The sequence below is a fragment of the Oncorhynchus keta genome, chromosome 10, assembly GCF_023373465.1.
Source record: "Oncorhynchus keta strain PuntledgeMale-10-30-2019 chromosome 10, Oket_V2, whole genome shotgun sequence".
Classification (NCBI taxonomy): domain Eukaryota; kingdom Metazoa; phylum Chordata; class Actinopteri; order Salmoniformes; family Salmonidae; genus Oncorhynchus; species Oncorhynchus keta.
The window spans coordinates 69762566-69785065 of record NC_068430.1 but is presented as its reverse complement, the minus strand read 5'-3'; the positions used below and the strand labels follow the sequence as shown (position 1 = coordinate 69785065).

At 44.1% G+C, this 22500-nt stretch overlaps 1 protein-coding gene across 1 annotated transcript in view; it reads right to left on the bottom strand.

Moving 5' to 3' along the window:
* LOC118380439 (E3 ubiquitin-protein ligase NEURL1-like) overlaps positions 1-22500 on the bottom strand; it is a 64670-nt gene that overhangs the window by 16944 nt on the left and 25226 nt on the right. The window contains exon 4 of the mRNA XM_052527786.1: positions 2149-2871. Within this exon, the coding sequence (XP_052383746.1) occupies positions 2149-2871 (723 nt within the window). The remainder of the gene's footprint in view (positions 1-2148; positions 2872-22500) is intronic.

The following is a 22500-nucleotide window of genomic DNA, read 5'->3' as shown; positions in this document are numbered from 1 at the left end:
ATCTATCAATACCCCAGAGCCACATTCCAGCCTCAGACAGTGTGCAGTGTGCGCTGCAGCCCTAAGTGTAATGTATTGATGTGGCTTTCATTGATCGCGCTGTCAGCCACCTCCCTGTGTGTCTCCAGAGTGCCTAATGGAGCAGACCAGATCCAAAAATGGCGGCTGTGTAATGTAATATAATGAGAACAGTGCTAACAGGGCGGCATGAGGGCATGTCGATGCCTCGCTAACTGCTGTGACCTCCATGGCTGCATGGAGAATAAGCGTGTTATTATGAGGGCAAGTTACAGGTGAGCAAACAAGCAGCACTTAATGAAAATACCATGTCCACATTATATCAGCACAGTAAGGTGTAGTTTATTTAACTCTCTCTCTCCCCCTCCCTCCCTCCCTCCCTCTCTCCCTCCCTCCCTCCCTCCCTCTCTCCCTCCCTCCCTCCCTCCCTCCCTCCCTCCCTCTCCCTCCCTCCCTCTCCCCTCCCTCCCTCCCTCCCTCCCTCCCTCCCTCCCTCCCTCCCTCCCTCCCTCTCCCCCTCTCCCTCCCTCTCTCTCTCTCCCTCTCCCTCCCTCTCCCTCCCTCCCTCCCTCCCTCCCTTACCTCACTGAGAGGGATATATTTAGACGGAGCTTGATTCGTCCGAAGAAGCAAAACAATGATGACACGGTGATGAGGTTGTGCCTGATTTGGTTGTGTAGCTTCGTAATTGAACTGTTAAAATAAGACAGGCCTTCAACCTTACCTGTCTTTCTACATGATACACCTAACAAAGATGTCATTTTTTAATTTCCGCTTTTCCAATCTACGAAACGCTCTGCCAAATTTAAATTTGCATTAAATTATGGCTCAATACAAAAAGCCATTGTGTCATAGAAGGATATAGGAGTGAACATTCGCTGTTTTTTCATTTAGACCATTTGTCTGCCCTTTTCACAGACTATGTAAAGAGGGACCTTGTGCACCAGTTGGCTTGATAGGGGGCCTATAGGTGTAGGATCTACATTTGATCACCCTGTTGCAGGAGGTTTGAGTTTTAAAAAGGTTTCTGAAGTTTGTCATTTCCACTTTGACATTTCACACTAGATTTTCTCTGTAGTATAACCCACGTAATAATTCACATTTCCTGTTGCTGCAGGATTATTTTCCTGCGTAGCAAACTGGCTCAAATTAAGATTCTACATCTGTAAGTAAATAAGTATAAAGAGCTCAGCAATTCACCTCTCAAAACAGTCTAAAAGCACAGTTGTAGCTACTTTAGGCACACCTGCCTGCCACAGCAGAAATAAAGTATGTTTGGCATATTGGAAATGAAGCGTAAGGCCTCCCGCTCACCCACTTATCTTTCCCACTTCATGTTCATTATCTGTATTTAGAGTGTGTAATCAAGCATGGGGGTTCTCGGCATACTGCTGAGAGGTAGCGTGTGTCCCGCAGCGAAGACATGTTTCCCCCGCTGTGAGTAGGTCGCAAGCACATACACACACATGCAAACACACACACACATACACACCATACAGACAGGAGAAGACGTGTTGTTGCCGCTAGGTTGCAGGGTCTGGCTCCCACACTCCTCCTTTCACTTGTTCCCTCTCTTCCTGTTATTATCGTGGCAGGTCGTGAGACAGCGTCTACTTTGCTCTCCATTAATACCTCTGGAAGTGCATTTGGATCTGACTTCCTGTGTCAAGGCGCTGTATTGAAGCACATGACATAAGTGCACACCTCTGAGCTCTGTGATGCGGGTGGGGCCCTTGTTACTAAATCCCTGACTGACGATCGATCATAAATGGATAAATGAAAAAGTTTACACCATGTCAGATTCCATCCTCCTAGAGCCTGTAGTACTGTAGACACTGTAGCATTTAAGGCCAGTACCTGACCATGTGACCCGTTCAGGAAAAGTCCCCTAGCCGCTACAGTCCATAGCTAGGGCCTGGAGTTTTCCCTAGTCAGGTAACATAAATAGGAAAAACTCCTGGCCCCACATAGAGCATACAAGTAATAGTAGAGAGAAGTACTCTAAGTGCACGTAACTGCCAAATTAAAGGAAACACTAACCTAACTTGTCTTAATAGGCCGTTGGGCCACCATACGTGTTTCCTTTATTTTGGCAGTTACCTGTATAGCATAACAGTCATACTGACTTACCCAGTATCCTGAGTTGAGTGACGGCTCCATGCAGACCGAAGAACATCCACAGGGGCCGGGAGTTGTCCACACACACTTGCATCCCCGCATTGGTGCCATTGTGGCTCAAGATCACCTCCCCTTCCTGGTTGACCAGGAAGCCCAGTATATCACTGCTCTGGAGCAGTGTGGGCACTCGGCACACAGCCCAGAATTCCTTGCGGTCGACTAAGGCCTCCGGGTTGTAGGGCAGGTCGCTAGGGCGCAGAACGGCGGGGTCGCATGATGTCACGCCATAGGACAGCGATCCCGACCTAGCTGGGCTCGACTTGGTCACCTTGATAAACACGGTCTCACCGGTACGCAGTGGCCGGTCAGTGAAGACAAGCGTTCGCTCCTCTCTGGCATGCTCGGATCTCGCCACTGTCTGCTCGTCGAGCGTCTTGATGTGGGCACCGCGGAGGGCGTGGAAATGGAGGTCGCTTTCGAGGGAGTGTGGGAGGACAGAGGACTGCTGGGTGTTGAGGGAGTTCTGGGGGATGGGGCAGGAGGCGGAGGGAGGGGCCAGGTGGAGATGGGCGTGGTTATGTGGGTGGGCTGGGCCAGAGCCGTTCACTTCCTGCAGGTTGAGGTCACAGAGGCTGACAGAGAGGCGGGATTCATCTGCCTCGCGGCGGAGAGAGGAGGAGCGTACGGTGGTGAAGGAGCGGGGACGGAGGAAGTCGGGAGGGACCATCTCACTCTCTGGAAGAAAAGAAGAAGAGAGAGAGAGAGAGAGAGAGAGAGAATTTTGGTTTCTATAATCATTGTAAATTGTGCTGAAATATAAAGAGAAAGAGAGACCATTATTTCTGAGAAAGAGACAAAGAGAGATAAAATGAGAGAGAGTCAACTAATAATAATACTGTAGTGTTGTTGTGTTGTCATTTGTTAGTGTTCAAATTATTTGACAGTTCATACAGCCGTTTCTGTCGCAATGTATTGTTTTGCCAAACTTGGAATATTCCTTGAATTTAAAAGAGAGAGAAGCAGAGAGGAAGAGAGAGAGAGAATAAAAGGAAGAGAGACACAAGCCAAGCACGAAAGAAAAGGCCTAAATTGGCGGATGTTATTAACTAGTACAAGATGTAGGATATAGCTAATTAGCTGGTACAGCAGCAGAGGAATGTGTCATTTCGCTTGTTTAAAGCTAAATTAAATTTTAAAAATTACAGATTTGGTTGAGTGCTTTAATATCAGTAGGGAGCAGAATCAGCTCCTTTCACATGAGGAGGACAAAGTGCTTAATTAACCAGCCTTGGATGATACTGTTAAAGAAATTTGTGTTTGTGAGGCAGTGTGTGTGTGTGTGTGTGTGTGTGTGTGTGTGTGTGTGTGTGTGTGTGTGTGTGTGTGAGCTCCCTCCTTCTGCATTTCCAGCAGGGTATAGTACAGTATCATCCTTCTACAGTGAGCCATTTATATCTGCCAACACATGTCCCCCTTTGCACAGTAGGACAGGTAGTAGTACAGTATCATCCTTCTACACACACCATTTATATCACACACACACACACACACACACACACACACACACACACACACACACACACACACACACACACACACACACACACACACACACACACACACACAGAGAGAGAGAGAGAATGCCCTTCTTATAGTCTCCCCCCTCCCCACCCAACCCTGCTGGGCAGCTGCCTGCCTGAAAATAAGGTCTCTAAATGTGCACCCCCCTCCCACACACTCCCCATCAGCCCAGCACTGGGAGAATTAGCCCTGGGGTGTTTTCAATAGGAGCGGAACAGAACCCAAATGGAAGCAAACGTAACAAAACGGGGAGGCACCTACAGTACCTGCATTTCTCCAATAGAAACTCTCATTTTCGTTGTGACTAATGATCTCAGACAGAGAGAGAAAAAGGGAGAGGAGGGAGAGAGGGAGAGAGGGAGGGGAGAGAGGGAGAGAGGGAGGGGGGAGAGGGGAAGGGAGGGACAAAGAAGAGGGACTGTCATTGCTCAGAGGGTTGTAAGTGGATAAGGAAAATGAGTGACGAGACTGACCACCTTTGTTGATGGACAGAGAGAGAGATTGGGGAGATGGATAGCAAGGTAAGCAGGGGGAGGGCAAGAGAAAGAAAATGACATTGTTGACCACCACCTCTGAGAGGGCAGAAGATAGGGAGAGAGCCCATCACTCAGAGAGAGAGAGAACGAGACAGAGAGAAAGCGGGACCACCAGAAAATGACAGCGAGTGACCCCCTCTTTTGAGATAGGAGACCCCATCATTTCGGAGCGAGGGAGCGACAGACTGACAGAAAGAAAGAGAGGGAGAGAGAGAGAGAGGGAGAGAGAGGATAAAAGCCAGCATCTACCAGTCCTCCCGGGAGAGCTCTAGTCTGCAGCCAGGCCCATTTCACCCCCTGCTCCCTCTGAGGCCTGTCCCAGAAAGCCTTTTAGAGGCCAGGGCCAGCTCTGGACATAGATAAACCTCTCACCCCTTAATTACTACTCTCATGAGGCCTGCCAGACAGCCGGCCTGAGCGTGTGTGTGTGTTTGTCTGCTAATAACAGCAGTGAAACCACAGAAAGCTAAACTCTCTTAGCCTGTCCCATCTGAAAGGGCTGAAAGGGACCCTGGCCAGAGTGGGATTATCTTCCACTCGGAAACCATTTAAATGTATTTTGTCCTAATATGGACACCGTACAAATGTTAATGGCTGGCAAGGCAATGTAGGGCATTTGAATGTGTGCCAGAAAAGGCTCTGCTGTCCATTTGTGAGCTATTTGGAATTTTGGTGTACATTCCTTTTCCACTTCAATGTGAGGAACGGTATGACGTGTAAATGTGTTAACAACGGCCAGAGAACCTATGCTGTCTAATGCGGTGAGGAAAGTCTAATTGAGAACCGGTTGCGACCTGTCAGGCTGACCAAGCCGGCGAGATTATCAGACCTTCGTCTTTCTTGTTGTTCACTAAGAAGATTATGTCCAGATTGTACAGGGGAAAAAGCGAGGTTTCTGTTTTTGTGCTGGCTGCAATAAATGTTAGAGTCAAACCAGGATCCAGGAACCAGCTCCAACTCTTACCCAATACCAGATCATTCAATCAAACTTCACTAAATCATTTCAAAGAGGCACCGTAAGGGAATATTTCTGTGGTCGACTAAAAGGCAACAACTGACATCCTATACTAATTTTACATTTGAGTTATTTAGCTAGAGCTCTTATCCAGAGTGACATAGAGTAGTATACATACATTTTCCCACTTCCTCCCAGTGGGAATCGAACCGACAACGCTGTTGTTGTAAGCGCCACACTCTACCAACTGAGCCACACCGGCTACCGTTGCATACTACACTGTGTGTGACTGCCAGAGGACATCATTAGGGTTATAGGTGCTCATTTAGTCTATCAAAAGACCAGAGGACAAAGACACCTTACAGTGTGTGATCCTCCTGTTTGGCAGTGCTGATTCAACGTAGCTCATCCTCCAACTGCCATCCCTTTGATCAGTTCCCGCCTTTAAATCCAAGATGCCAGCCCAGTTTGCCTCAAAGTCATGTCAAGTGTCAATTAGCATTAGCGGCTAATGCACAGACTGCTCTGGAAACTGACGGTATTAATGTATCACGAGACTACGGGACTTTAATTGTTCTATTTGATCTTTGTTGGGAGTATAACATGGATGGAAGAGTGCCTTGAAAAATCTCAGTGACTGCTAATCGACCATTAAACCAACAGCCCAAAAAGCACACAGTGCAGTTAACACTGTTAGTGCCCGAGGCTAGCAGAGAGACAGATGACTACCGCTAGCTCTTTATTTAATCTGATGCTTCCTACTTCCTCTGTCCTCTCCTACTGTAGCGTCCAATAGGCACTTAGTGGATGCCGCAGACCGGCTACGTAAATGAATACAATTATCAAAATCTATTTCTATTTCATTAAACTTTTCATTTCCCAAACAGTCGAATGCAGAGAGGCTACCTTCAATGAAGTATTTCCTAACGAGGCGAGGAGACAAATCGTAGCACTTTGCAACATACTTAAGCCAAATGATTGGGGAAGGAAAGGGATTCTCCCTTGGCGGTGGGAGTATGTGTGCGTGATCGCATGTGCGTAGATCAGGCATACTAACTTCTAACATCCCCAATGCCAGCCCTGATTCCAATGCTGGACGACTCTCACTCTCTAGACCAGGGATGGGCAACTGGGGCCCGCAGACCAAAAATAAAGAAATATACAGTACAAAGTCAAAAGTTTGGACACACCTGCTGATTCAAGGGTTTCTTTATTTTTTTACAATTTTTTCTACATTGTAGAATAATAGTGAATACATCACAACTGTGAAGCAACACATATGGAATCATGCAGTAACCAAAAATATTATCAAAGTAACCACCCTTTTCCTTGATGAAAGCATTGCACACTTTTGGCATTCTCTCAACCAGTTTCATGAGGTAGAATGGAATGCACTATATCATTGTGTTTACTTGATAGCTACCTACACAAATAGCTAGCTAGAACAAAGTGTTAATAAGATAAACAATTAATTTAAAAGATTTAAAAGCAATACAAAATAGACTTCATCCAAAATAATAATCCCAAACAGATATGAGACAACTAAGGACTGACTTCAGACAATGTTTTTGGTATTTTTTTGGAATGCATTTCAAATAACAGGTGTGCCTTGTTAAAAGTTAATTTGTGGAATTTCTATCCTTATTAATGTATTTGAGCCAATCAGTTGTGTTGTGACAAGGTAGGGTTAGCATACAGAAGATAGACCTATTTGATAAAAGACCAAGTCCATATTATGTCAAGAACAGTTCAAATAAGCAAAGAGAAATGACACTCCTACCTACAGTATCTCTCCGAGACTCAGGCCTCCTTTTTGTCCCTAGAATTTCTAGCAAATAGCTGGAGGCAGCGTTTTCTCCTGTAGATCTACATGTTTCTGGAATGGTCTGCCTATCCATGTGAGAGACGCAGACTCTGTCTCGACCTTTAAGTCTTTATTGAAGACTCATCTCTTCAGTAGGTCCTATGATTGAGTGAAGTCTGGCCCAGGGGTGCGAAGGTGAACGGCAAGGCCTGGCCGGCTCCCCTCTCCCCACTGGGATTCTCTGCCTCTGACCCTATTACAGGGGCTTAGTCACTGGCTTACTAGTGCTCTTCCATGCCGTCCCTAGGAGGGGTGTGTCACTTGAGTGGGTTGAGTCACAGATGTGATCTTCCTGTTTGGTTTTGCACCCCCTCGGGCTCGTGCGGTGGAGGAGCTCTTCGTGGGCTGTACTTAGCCTGGTCTCAGGGTAATAAGTTGGTGATCTGTTGATATCCCTCTAGTGGTGTGGGGGCTGTGCTTTGGGAAAGTGGATGGGTTGGCCCTGTCCAGGGGTGTCGTCAGACGGGGCCACAGTGTCCCCCGACCCCCCCTGTCTCAGTCTCCAGTATCTATGCTGCAATAGTCTATGTGCCGGGGGACTAGGGTCAGTCTGGTATATCTGGTGTAATTCTCCTGTCTTATCTGGTGTCCTGTATGAATGTAAGTATGCTGCCTCTCTCTCCCTCTCTCTCCCCTCCTGGAGGACCTGAGGCCTAGGATCATGCCTCAGGACTACCTGCCCTGATGACTCCTGGCTCTCCCCAGTCCACCTGGTCGGGCTGCTGCTCCAGTTTCAACTGTTCACCAGACTTGCTACCTTGTCCCGGCCCTGCTGTTTTCGACTCGCTCTCTCTCTCTACCGCACCTTCTGTCTCGACCTCTGAATGCTCGGCTATGAAAAGCCAACTGACATTTACTCCTGAGGTACTGACCTGTCGCAACCTCTACAATCACTGTGATCATTATTTGACCCTGCTGGTCATTTATGAACGTTTGAACAATCTGGCTTTAAATGGCCATGTATTCTTATAATATCCACCTGGCACAGCCAGAAGAGGACTGGCCACCCCTCAGAGCCTGGTTCCTCTCTAAGTTTCTTCCTAGGTTCCTGCCTTTTTAGGGAGTTTTTCCTAGCCACCGTGCTTCTACATCTGCATTGCTGTTTAGAGTTTTAGGCTGGGTTTCTGAAAAGCACTTTGTGACATCCGCTGATGTAAAAAGGGCTTTAGAAATACATTTAATTGAATGATTCCTTAATAATAACACAATAACCCATAATGAGTTAGAATAATAGATTGCAGGGTGCAATTTAGAAATGTGGTTGTGAATCAGCAGTCACTCAATAAACCCATGTCGGCGGGGGGGTATGGATGCGGCGCCTCATGATGAGTTCTGTTTTTTTGTGGCCCCACCCCCATCAAAGTTGCCCATCCCTGCTCTAGGTTCACTCAAATCAAATCACCAGGGTCTTTGAGAATGGCATCATGACATCATCAAACGGAGCCGAGAGTGGCATGTGGCTGTCTTTCATTACTGCAGAGCTCTGTCCTGAATTGGATTAGGGATAGACGTTTGGAATGATGAGGAATAGCTGAGGACCCCAGAGACATGAGGGAGGCATGATATTATTTATTTATATTTATTTTCTCCTCTCTCTCTCTCTCTCTCCCTCTCCCTCTCCCTCTCCCTCTCCCTCTCCCTCTCCCTCTCTCTCATGACCTGGTCTTACACTAGCTCTGGTCCAGAGTGTTCATACGATCCTCTACTTAGGAAAAAAAAATGTGTTAGTAGAGGAACTTGCTATTACCGTGGCCAAGAGCTAGTCTTACACTATAACAAATACAGCAACCATCATGAAGATGTACTATGAGATTTGACAAGGATAATTTTTTTCTGCCGAGCTGAATGTTGACATTTATGAACACAGTTTCAAGATGTTAGGCTTTGGCCCAATTCTTCATGAAAGGAGGTCTCTGTCGACCAGTTCTAAACGGCAGTGCATGTTTACTTTGTGCCCCTAGAGAGAGAGAGGGAGGGGAATATGAGAGGGAAGATAAAAGAGGGAAGGACGCTGTGCTTATGCTGATAAAGTGGAGTGTGTGTTTGTGTATGTTTGTGTGTGTGTGTGTGTGTGTGTGTGAGTGTATGTGTGTAACTGCACCAGCTGCTGCCCACTCATCATGGTGCACCTGCTATTTCAGCTAGAGACAAACTCCTTTGTCCCCATTGGTCCTTTTCAGATAGGCTGCCCACAGATGTGCGTTCTCATTGGCCGATTGGCCGAGGGCACAGATTTGCAATTGCAGCTCTCTGAAAGACGTTTCAAACAAAGTGGGCACTCTGACCTCGCACACACTCACACACACACACACACACACACACACACACACACACACACACACACACACACACACACACACACACACACACACACACACACACACACACACACACACACACACACACACACACACACACACACACACACACACACACACACACACACACACACACACACACACAGGCCATCCCAATCTAACCTTGTTAAGGTAACTAACTGTAATGGGGACACAGAGCGAGGCAGCTGTAGTCAATACACTAGGGGAGAGAGAGAAAAAAAAACATATTAAAATTCCAAACACATTCAATTGAGAACCAAACGCAGCACCTGTTGGGCTAAACCAACAAATATACAAAATGGGGGAGGGGAGGGGGGAGTTTGGCCTCTTTCTCTGAGCGTTTGATTGGGAATGGCAGTGAAGCTAGCAGGCTACTAATGCTGTGTGTGTACGGGGAAGAGGAGGAAGGAGAGGGAGAAGAAGGAGAGGGATAGGCTGGCTGGCTTAGTGGCTTTGCTAGCTTTCCACATTAAAAAATACTATAGTATTTACTGTAGTATACAGTAGTATTTACAGTTAACTATAGTATAAATACTATAGTAAAATAACTGTAGTATATACTATAGTAATCAATGTAGTGTTTTGACGGATTGTCGTATACTGTAGTATTTATTGTAGTTATTTTGTGGACTGTAGTATACTGTAGTAATTACTGTAGGGTTTTTGGGGACATTACTGTCGTATTTACTATTTTGTTCTTGTTTTATTATCTTTGACATATAAGTGGAGGCTAGTGGAGGCTTTCTCCTCGAGGAAACCTACTGGAGAAACACTAAAAGAGGACCTTGTCCAGTAGCTGTAGATAACACGGAGGCCTGAAAAAAATAGTCCAGAACTTCTGCTCTTTTCTATAACCTTTAGGGAACACAATATATGGTCTTTATGTGGCATGTAGGTTTCTTACTTATGGGTGGCATATATTGTGATATGGGGGAGGGGAATGGGCAGGGTATATGCAAATTAAATAGTATAGTTTGAAAAGTGTAGTGTTTTTGCAGACTGTAGTGTTTTTGTGGATTTCTGTAGTGTTTGCTACAGTGTGTTTCTTGTGGATAATACTGTTGTATTTACTACAACATTCTATATTAAGTACTACACATGATAGAGGGATTCTACAGTGTGTAGTATAGTATTCTACAGTTTACTACATCATTTTATATTAAGTATTATAGTATTCTAGTCAGAGATGGGATTTGCACAGTTATACGTCTGGCTTATTTCTCTCTCTCTCTCTCTCTCTCTCTCTCTCTCTCTCTCTCTCTCTCTCTCTCTCTCTCTCTCTCTCTCTCTCTCTCTCTCTCTCTCTCTCTCTCTCTCTCTCTCTCTCTCTCTCTCTCTCTCTCTCTCTCTCTCTCTCTCTCTCTCTCTCTCTCTCGGCTTTATTCACAAACTCTCAGGGATTCACAAGATGTGAGAGACTGATGGGAGTGGAGGATTGGGACACGACTGAAAGGAGGAGAGGAGAAGTGGAGTAGGGGGGAAGGAGAGCAGCTCACAGCTGTGTTCTTTTAGAAGTAGAGCTGCACAGCTGAGACAGGCGGGGATGGATGGGGAGAGACTCATAAGGATGGGGAGGAGAGTGCCCATGTTTGAGGTTTCCCGGAGACTAAGTGATGGAGAGATAAAGAGGGATGGAGAGAGGTGGAGAGAGAGAGAGGGGGTTGAGAGAGGTAAGGATAGAAATAGAGAGAGTGATTGAGTGAGAGAGAAAGAGAGAGGGATACAGTGAGTGAGTGGATAGAAAGAGAGAAAGAAAAGAGATGGAGTGGAGAGAGAGAGAGGCAGCGAGGGAGGGTTTGAGGGATGTTTGGGATGGTGCCGTATACCCTGATACTCCCTGGCTTTGGGCCAGTCGCTCCCTCGCCTCGCCGAGGTCGATTTCGAACCCCCAGCCTGGAAAGATCAACAGCCTTTTTTGAGGCGACACACGCCACATGGCTCCAAAACAAAAGCCCAGGCACAAACGCTCTCCATAAGTCACAAAAGCCCCAGAAGCCCTGGTCCCTTAGGTCATCAGCAAAATTCAGCATCTCTCAACCAATCAGTGGTCGGGGCCTAAGCATTAATAGATGAATAACTCCATCATAAGGTTCTTATATCAAAGCCCCTCTCAGTCAGTTTTCCTCCTGCTCGACTGCTCCAACCAGACCGTGGCAGGTCTGGGTTCAAGTACTATTCACAATTTTTCAAATACTTTTGAGTGTTTGCTGTAACTGCAAGATGGGCAGGGTTTACAGTTTTGAGGCTATTCTGCTGGTTCCATTAAGCCAGTCAAACTCAATTAAGCACAGATAAAGTAGTTGAAGTCATTTAGAGTAGTATTTGAACCCAGGTCTGGACTGTGGTGGGGACAGAGCTGTTATTTGGCTAATAATTTATCGGGTCAAAAGGGGGGAATTAATTCCAGCCAATGTAACAGACTGCCGTTGACTCGGATTGGATGTATTGTCTTGCAGTCTTCTATGCATATGTTTAGACAGGGCTATATACATTGTGTTGTTTCCCTTCACACTTCCTAATAGGGGGTCCATTGTACGGTGTCCATTTTAGGACGTGAAAGACATGAAGTACAACGTCAGGAAGGACAACATAAATCTTGGCATTACACCTCTGGTGTCTTTCCACTGGGCACAGATGACCAGTTCAACGTCTAGTTAGGATTTACATTTGGTTGACATGTCAACTGATGTGAATTAAATCCGAAAACAACAAAACATTTCACCATGTTATTTTGGTGAAAAAAGGACAAAATTCCTTTTACGTTGATGACTTTTTGCAAATCCAATCAGTTTTCCACGTTGGTTCAACGTCATCACATTAAATTGTTTTGTTGAAATGACGTGGAAACAAAGTTGATTCAACCCGTTTTTGTCCAGTGGGTTTAATCTACTTCATAATGTCCTTTAAAATAGGAAATTAGTATTAAACTCAGTCAACATAATCTCAAATTGGTTTCACTGCCAAAGCATACAGAATATTTTTTCTCTATCTATCCAAACCACTGAACAAACAATGACCTTGACTTCTACAGTACATTTGACATTTAGGTCCATAAACACAGCCAGACAATTCATTCGTATTTTGAATGCGGAGACCATTGTGACATTCAAACTGCTCTTTCTACAATACACTTCCAGTTTGAACGCATAAAACCACAAAGTTACAACCTCAATGCCAGTCAAAACACTCAAATAATCAAATAACCATTTTATCCTCAGTGGACCGTAACCAGTAACCTCCCGCGGTCTGTGTCTATGGTTTTGGACAACGTTCGGATAACGTCCCTCAATGACTTCTATTGTTCCAAATGACTTCATGTTACCACAGTCATAAGATTGGACCGAGAACATAGTGGACGATAGGTCCAAAACATGGCAAGGAACCAAGGGTCCAATAAGCTCTACTTCACTATCCATCTTCTCGGTGCAACATCTTGATAATAACAATAATAGGATATATTTTCCATCAGTCAAGAGGCTGGGGACATATTGCAGATATTCCTTTAGAAAGTCCTAACGCCAGTGACACGTGTCATCTATTTTTGTGTTTCAAACCTGGCCGACCTCTCAGCAGTTGTCAATCTGTTCTCGTTGCCATTGGAATCGTCATTAGTTTTTATTTCAGATGTAGGATCTTAATTTGATCACCCTGTTGCAGGAGAACACTCCTGAGGTTTTAAAAAGGCTTCTGAAGTTTGTAATTTCCACTTATAAATTTCAGTCTTGATTTCCTCCTACGAAAAATGTATCAACCCCTACAACATGTCCATTCATTATAATCTGCATAATAATTCACATTTCCTGTTGCTGCAGGATTATTTTCCTGCTGTAGCAAATTGTCTCAAATTAAGATCCGACATCTCTAGATAGTTATTCACTCAGTATCCTTGGGGTAAAAGTAAGTGTAAACATTGTGAGTTTGCAGTGAGAGTAAAGCAAAATAGTGAATTAGCTTGCTTTCATGAATGTTCTTCTATGCTAATGCCTCTCTTCTCCCACTCATTCATTCTCTCTCTCCCGCTCTCTATCCTTCTCCCTCTCTCTCAGTCTCCCAAAACTCCCCCACGTTTTCACTCCTACCATCATTCTCTGTCCCTTCCTCTCTCCGTCTTTCTCTCACTCAATCCCTCCAGCTCTCCTACTAATCGTTAGTTTGTGCCACTACACAGCTGCACCACGACATATCACATATGCATCTTGGTACTAGCCAGCAAAACCCAGCCCAAGCAGACTGGTTCCATCCAGATCTCATATGTCATTAATGCTTACGTTAATAGAGTAATTCTCTACAGCTGGTCACAAAGGTTTAAATTGTGCCTAACTCCAAACAGGGACACAGTGAACTACACTGCAAGAGCCATTATGTAACGACTTCTGCCGAAGTCAATGCCTCTCCTTGTTGGGGCGGTGCTTGGCAGTCAATGTTGCCGGTCTTCTAGCCATCGACATCGCCAATCCATTTTTCATTTTCCATTTGTCTTGTCTTGTTTTCCCACACACCTGGTTCTCATTTCCCTCATTATGTGTTGTGTATTTAACCCTCTGTTTCCCTCATGTCTTTGTGTGGTATTGTTTATTCTGTTTCGTGTTATTCACCCGCCGCTTCCGGCAGTCTTCGACCACCCGCCCGCGGGTAGAGCGTCTGTTCCTCCTTCGTGTTCACTTTGCCGTGTGCTTTTGGTTCGCCCTAATAAATGGCTCCGTTGGCTACCCAATATCGGCTCTCCTGCACCTGACTCCCTTACAGCCATTTTACGCATACCTGACACTCTATGTTTGTCTGTGATGTCTGAAATGATCTGTACTGTATATAAAAGTTCTGGCTTATTGGATTTATAGATAAAGACAAGTCTATATATCATACATTGTCTGACTTCAGTGTATGGAGTGCTAAATTCGACCAGACAAGCCTTATGTTTTTTTGTGACATCCATAAGAAGATATCATGGCATGTCACTCATATGTGTAAACTGTACTCTATACTATTGTAAGGTATCTTTAATTGTGTGTAAATAATTTAATCACCCATCTCATATGTATATACTGTACTCTATACTATGCCACTGTATCTTAGTCCAATGCCGCTCTGACATGCAGTTGAAGTCTACATACACCTTAGCCAAATACATTTAAACTCAGTTTTTCACAATTCCTGACATTTAATCCTAGTAAGTATTCCCTGTCTTAGGTCAGTTAGGATCACCACTTTTTTTTAAGAATGTGAAATGTTATAATAATAGTAGAGAGAATGATTTTTTCAGCTTTTATTTCATTCATCACATTCCCAGTGGGTCAGAAGTTTACAGACACTCAATTAGTATTAGTAGCATTGCCTTTAAATGGTTTAACTTGGGTCAAACATTTTGGGTAGCCTTCCACAAGCTTCTCACAATAAGTTGTGTGAATTTTGGCCCCTTCCTCCTGACAGAGCAGGTGTAACTGAGTCAGGTTTGTAGGCCTCCTTGCTCGCACACGCTTTTTCAGTTCTGCCCACAATTTTCTTATTGATTGAGGTCATGGCTTTGTGATGGCCACTCCAATACCTTGACTTTGTTGTCCTTAAGCCATTTTTGTCACAACTTTGGAAGTATGCTTGGGGTCATTCTCCCTTTGGAAGACCCATTTGCGACCAAGCTTTAACTTCCTGACTGAAGATGACTGAGATGTTGCTTCAATATATCCACATAATTTTCTTTCCTCATGATGCCATATATTTTGTGAAGTGCACCAGTCCCTCCAGCAGCAAAGCACCCCCACAACATGATGCTGCCACCCCCATGCTTCATGGTTGGGATGGTGTTCTTTGGCTTGCAAGCCTCTCCCCTTTTCCTCCAAACATAACGATGGTTATTATGACCAAACAGTTCTATTTTTGTTTCATCAGACCAGAGGACATTTCTCCAAAAAAGTACATTCTTTGTCCCCATGTGCAAGTTGCAAACCGTAGTCTGGCTTTCTTTTTTTATGGTGGTTTTGGAGCAGTGGCTTCTTCCTTGCTGATCGGCCTTTCGGGTTATGTCGATATAAGACTCGTTTAACTGTGGATATAGATACTTTGTACCTGTTTCCTCCAGCATCTTCACAAGATCATTTACTGTTGCTCAGGGATTGATATGCACGTTCTTCTCTTGGAGACAGAACGCGTCTCCTTCCTGAGCGGTATGACGGCTGCATGGTCCCCTGGTGTTTATACTTCCGTACTATTGTTTGTACAGATGAACGTGGTACCTTCAGGAATTTGGAAATTGCTCCCAAGGATGAACCAGACTTGTGGAGGTCTACAATTTTTTTCTGAGGTCTTGGCTGATTTATTTTGATTTTCCCATGATGTCAAGGAAAGAGGCAGTTTGAAGGTAGGCCTTGAAAAACATCCACAGGTACACCTCCAATTGACTCAAATGATGTCAATTAGCCAATCAGAAGCTTCTAAAGCCATTACATCATTTTCTGGAATTTTCCAAGCTGTTTATAGGCACAGTCAACTTAGTGTATGTAAACTTTTGACCCACTAGAATTGTGATACAGTGAATTATAAGTGCAATAATATGTCTGTAAACAATTGTTTGAAAAATGTCTTGTGTCATGCTCAAAGTAGATGTCTTAACCAACTTGCCAAAACTAAAGTTTGTTAACAAGAAATGTGTGGAGTGGTTGAAAAATGAGTTTTAATGACTCAAACCTAAGTGGATGTAAACTTCCGACTTCAACTCTATTCTTAATCCATTCCTTTCTTAGATTTACTTGTATTTTGGTTATATGTTGTGAAATTGTAAGATATTGTTAGATATCAATGCACTCGGAACTAGAAGCACAAGCATTTCGCTAGACTCGCATTAACATCTGCTAAACACGTATATGTGACCAATCAAATTTGATTTGATTTGATACCTCAGCACAACAAATCATACGTGAAAGGTGCTGTATAACCATGAAGAGACGTCAGGTTTCTAACCTGCTGCCAACTAGACAACAGAGCAATATGAAAGGTGCTGTATAACCATGAAGAGACGTCAGGTTTCTAACCTGCTGCCAACTAGACAACAGAGCAATATGAAAGGTGCTGTATAACCATGAAGAGACGTCAGGTTTCTAACCTGCTGCCAACTAGACAACAGATCAATATGAAAGGTGCTGTATAACCATGAAGAGACGTCAGGTTTCTAACCTGCTGCCAACTAGACAACAGATCAATATGAAAGGTGCTGTATAACCATGAAGAGACGTCAGGTTTCTAACCTGCTGCCAACCAGACAACAGATCAATATGAAAGGTGCTGTATAACCATGAAGAGACGTCAGGTTTCTAACCTGCTGCCAACTAGACAACAGATCAATATGAAAGGTGCTGTATAACCATGAAGAGACGTCAGGTTTCTAACCTGCTGCCAACTAGACAACAGATCAATATGAAAGGTGCTGTATAACCATGAAGAGACGTCAGGTTTCTAACCTGCTGCCAACTAGACAACAGATCAATATGAAAGGTGCTGTATAACCATGAAGAGACGTCAGGTTTCTAACCTGCTGTCAACTAGACAACAGAGCAATATGAAAGGTGCTGTATAACCATGAAGAGACGTCAGGTTTCTAACCTGCTGCCAACCAGACAACAGAGCAATATGAAAGGTGCTGTATAACCATGAAGAGACGTCAGGTTTCTAACCTGCTGTCAACTAGACAACAGAGCAACATATGAAAGGTGCTGTATAACCATGAAGAGACGTCAGGTTTCTAACCTGCTGTCAACTAGACAACAGATCAATATGAAAGGTGCTGTATAACCATGAAGAGACGTCAGGTTTCTAACCTGCTGTCAACTAGACAACAGATCAATATGAAAGGTGCTGTATAACCATGAAGAGACGTCAGGTTTCTAACCTGCTGCCAACTAGACAACAGATCAATATGAAAGGTGCTGTATAACCATGAAGAGACGTCAGGTTTCTAACCTGCTGTCAACTAGACAACAGATCAATATGAAAGGTGCTGTATAACCATGAAGAGACGTCAGGTTTCTAACCTGCTGTCAACTAGACAACAGATCAATATGAAAGGTGCTGTATAACCATGAAGAGACGTCAGGTTTCTAACCTGCTGCCAACCAGACAACAGATCAATATGAAAGGTGCTGTATAACCATGAAGAGACGTCAGGTTTCTAACCTGCTGCCAACTAGACAACAGAGCAATATGAAAGGTGCTGTATAACCATGAAGAGACGTCAGGTTTCTAACCTGCTGCCAACTAGACAACAGAGCAATATGAAAGGTGCTGTATAACCATGAAGAGACGTCAGGTTTCTAACCTGCTGCCAACTAGACAACAGAGCAATATGAAAGGTGCTGTATAACCATGAAGAGACGTCAGGTTTCTAACCTGCTGTCAACTAGACAACAGAGCAATATGAAAGGTGCTGTATAACCATGAAGAGACGTCAGGTTTCTAACCTGCTGTCAACTAGACAACAGAGCAATATGAAAGGTGCTGTATAACCATGAAGAGACGTCAGGTTTCTAACCTGCTGCCAACTAGACAACAGAGCAATATGAAAGGTGCTGTATAACCATGAAGAGACGTCAGGTTTCTAACCTGCTGTCAACCAGACAACAGAGCAATATGAAAGGTGCTGTATAACCATGAAGAGACGTCAGGTTTCTAACCTGCTGTCAACTAGACAACAGAGCAATATGAAAGGTGCTGTATAACCATGAAGAGACGTCAGGTTTCTAACCTGCTGTTTCTAACCTCAACTAGACAACAGAGCAATATGAAAGGTGCTGTATAACCATGAAGAGACGTCAGGTTTCTAACCTGCTGCCAACTAGACAACAGAGCAATATGAAAGGTGCTGTATAACCATGAAGAGACGTCAGGTTTCTAACCTGCTGCCAACTAGACAACAGAGCAATATGAAAGGTGCTGTATAACCATGAAGAGACGTCAGGTTTCTAACCTGCTGTCAACTAGACAACAGAGCAATATGAAAGGTGCTGTATAACCATGAAGAGACGTCAGGTTTCTAACCTGCTGTCAACTAGACAACAGAGCAATATGAAAGGTGCTGTATAACCATGAAGAGACGTCAGGTTTCTAACCTGCTGCCAACTAGACAACAGAGCAATATGAAAGGTGCTGTATAACCATGAAGAGACGTCAGGTTTCTAACCTGCTGCCAACTAGACAACAGAGCAATATGAAAGGTGCTGTATAACCATGAAGAGACGTCAGGTTTCTAACCTGCTGCCAACTAGACAACAGAGCAATATGAAAGGTGCTGTATAACCATGAAGAGACGTCAGGTTTCTAACCTGCTGCCAACCAGACAACAGATCAATATGAAAGGTGCTGTATAACCATGAAGAGACGTCAGGTTTCTAACCTGCTGTCAACTAGACAACAGATCAATATGAAAGGTGCTGTATAACCACGAAGAGACGTCAGGTTTCTAACCTGCTGCCAACTAGACAACAGAGCAATATGAAAGGTGCTGTATAACCATGAAGAGACGTCAGGTTTCTAACCTGCTGCCAACCAGACAACAGAGCAATATGAAAGGTGCTGTATAACCATGAAGAGACGTCAGGTTTCTAACCTGCTGCCAACTAGACAACAGAGCAATATGAAAGGTGCTGTATAACCATGAAGAGACGTCAGGTTTCTAACCTGCTGTCAACTAGACAACAGATCAATATGAAAGGTGCTGTATAACCATGAAGAGACGTCAGGTTTCTAACCTGCTGCCAACTAGACAACAGAGCAATATGAAAGGTGCTGTATAACCATGAAGAGACGTCAGGTTTCTAACCTGCTGTCAACTAGACAACAGAGCAATATGAAAGGTGCTGTATAACCATGAAGAGACGTCAGGTTTCTAACCTGCTGTCAACTAGACAACAGAGCAATATGAAAGGTGCTGTATAACCATGAAGAGACGTCAGGTTTCTAACCTGCTGCCAACTAGACAACAGAGCAATATGAAAGGTGCTGTATAACCATGAAGAGACGTCAGGTTTCTAACCTGCTGCCAACTAGACAACAGAGCAATATGAAAGGTGCTGTATAACCATGAAGAGCGTCAGGTTTCTAACCTGCTGCCAACTAGACAACAGAGCAATATGAAAGGTGCTGTATAACCATGAAGAGACGTCAGGTTTCTAACCTGCTGTCAACTAGACAACAGAGCAATATGAAAGGTGCTGTATAACCATGAAGAGACGTCAGGTTTCTAACCTGCTGTCAACTAGACAACAGAGCAATATGAAAGGTGCTGTATAACCATGAAGAGACGTCAGGTTTCTAACCTGCTGCCAACTAGACAACAGAGCAATATGAAAGGTGCTGTATAACCATGAAGAGACGTCAGGTTTCTAACCTGCTGTCAACTAGACAACAGAGCAATATGAAAGGTGCTGTATAACCATGAAGAGACGTCAGGTTTCTAACCTGCTGTCAACTAGACAACAGAGCAATATGAAAGGTGCTGTATAACCATGAAGAGACGTCAGGTTTCTAACCTGCTGTCAACTAGACAACAGAGCAATATGAAAGGTGCTGTATAACCATGAAGAGACGTCAGGTTTCTAACCTGCTGTCAACTAGACAACAGAGCAATATGAAAGGTGCTGTATAACCATGAAGAGACGTCAGGTTTCTAACCTGCTGCCAACTAGACAACAGAGCAATATGAAAGGTGCTGTATAACCATGAAGAGACGTCAGGTTTCTAACCTGCTGCCAACTAGACAACAGAGCAATATGAAAGGTGCTGTATAACCATGAAGAGACGTCAGGTTTCTAACCTGCTGCCAACTAGACAACAGATCAATATGAAAGGTGCTGTATAACCATGAAGAGACGTCAGGTTTCTAACCTGCTGCCAACTAGACAACAGAGCAATATGAAAGGTGCTGTATAACCATGAAGAGACGTCAGGTTTCTAACCTGCTGCCAACTAGACAACAGAGCAATATGAAAGGTGCTGTATAACCATGAAGAGACGTCAGGTTTCTAACCTGCTGCCAACTAGACAACAGAGCAATATGAAAGGTGCTGTATAACCATGAAGAGACGTCAGGTTTCTAACCTGCTGTCAACTAGACAACAGAGCAATATGAAAGGTGCTGTATAACCATGAAGAGACGTCAGGTTTCTAACCTGCTGTCAACTAGACAACAGAGCAATATGAAAGGTGCTGTATAACCATGAAGAGACGTCCGTCAGGTTTCTAACCTGCTGCCAACTAGACAACAGAGCAATATGAAAGGTGCTGTATAACCATGAAGAGACGTCAGGTTTCTAACCTGCTGCCAACTAGACAACAGAGCAATATGAAAGGTGCTGTATAACCATGAAGAGACGTCAGGTTTCTAACCTGCTGCCAACTAGACAACAGAGCAATATGAAAGGTGCTGTATAACCATGAAGAGACGTCAGGTTTCTAACCTGCTGCCAACTAGACAACAGAGCAATATGAAAGGTGCTGTATAACCATGAAGAGACGTCAGGTTTCTAACCTGCTGCCAACTAGACAACAGAGCAATATGAAAGGTGCTGTATAACCATGAAGAGACGTCAGGTTTCTAACCTGCTGCCAACCAGACAACAGATCAATATGAAAGGTGCTGTATAACCATGAAGAGACGTCAGGTTTCTAACCTGCTGCCAACTAGACAACAGATCAATATGAAAGGTGCTGTATAACCATGAAGAGACGTCAGGTTTCTAACCTGCTGCCAACTAGACAACAGAGCAATATGAAAGGTGCTGTATAACCATGAAGAGACGTCAGGTTTCTAACCTGCTGCCAACTAGACAACAGAGCAATATGAAAGGTGCTGTATAACCATGAAGAGACGTCAGGTTTCTAACCTGCTGTCAACTAGACAACAGAGCAATATGAAAGGTGCTGTATAACCATGAAGAGACGTCAGGTTTCTAACCTGCTGTCAACTAGACAACAGAGCAATATGAAAGGTGCTGTATAACCATGAAGAGACGTCAGGTTTCTAACCTGCTGCCAACTAGACAACAGAGCAATATGAAAGGTGCTGTATAACCATGAAGAGACGTCAGGTTTCTAACCTGCTGCCAACTAGACAACAGAGCAATATGAAAGGTGCTGTATAACCATGAAGAGACGTCAGGTTTCTAACCTGCTGTCAACTAGACAACAGAGCAATATGAAAGGTGCTGTATAACCATGAAGAGACGTCAGGTTTCTAACCTGCTGTCAACTAGACAACAGAGCAATATGAAAGGTGCTGTATAACCACGAAGAGACGTCAGGTTTCTAACCTGCTGCCAACTAGACAACAGAGCAATATGAAATGAAAGGTGCTGTATAACCATGAAAGACGTCAGGTTTCTAACCTGCTGCCAACTAGACAACAGAGCAATATGAAAGGTGCTGTATAACCATGAAGAGACGTCAGGTTTCTAACCTGCTGTCAACTAGACAACAGAGCAATATGAAAGGTGCTGAAGAACCAGGTTTCTAACCTGCTGTCAACTAGACAACAGAGCAATATGAAAGGTGCTGTATAACCATGAAGAGACGTCAGGTTTCTAACCTGCTGTCAACTAGACAACAGAGCAATATGAAAGGTGCTGTATAACCATGAAGAGACGTCAGGTTTCTAACCTGCTGTCAACTAGACAACAGAGCAATATGAAAGGTGCTGTATAACCATGAAGAGACGTCAGGTTTCTAACCTGCTGCCAACTAGACAACAGAGCAATATGAAAGGTGCTGTATAACCATGAAGAGACGTCAGGTTTCTAACCTGCTGCCAACTAGACAACAGATCAATATGAAAGGTGCTGTATAACCACGAAGAGACGTCAGGTTTCTAACCTGCTGTCAACTAGACAACAGAGCAATATGAAAGGTGCTGTATAACCACGAAGAGACGTCAGGTTTCTAACCTGCTGTCAACTAGACAACAGAGCAATATGAAAGGTGCTGTATAACCACGAAGAGACGTCAGGTTTCTAACCTGCTGTCAACTAGACAACAGAGCAATATGAAAGGTGCTGTATAACCATGAAGAGACGTCAGGTTTCTAACCTGCTGCCAACTAGACAACAGAGCAAT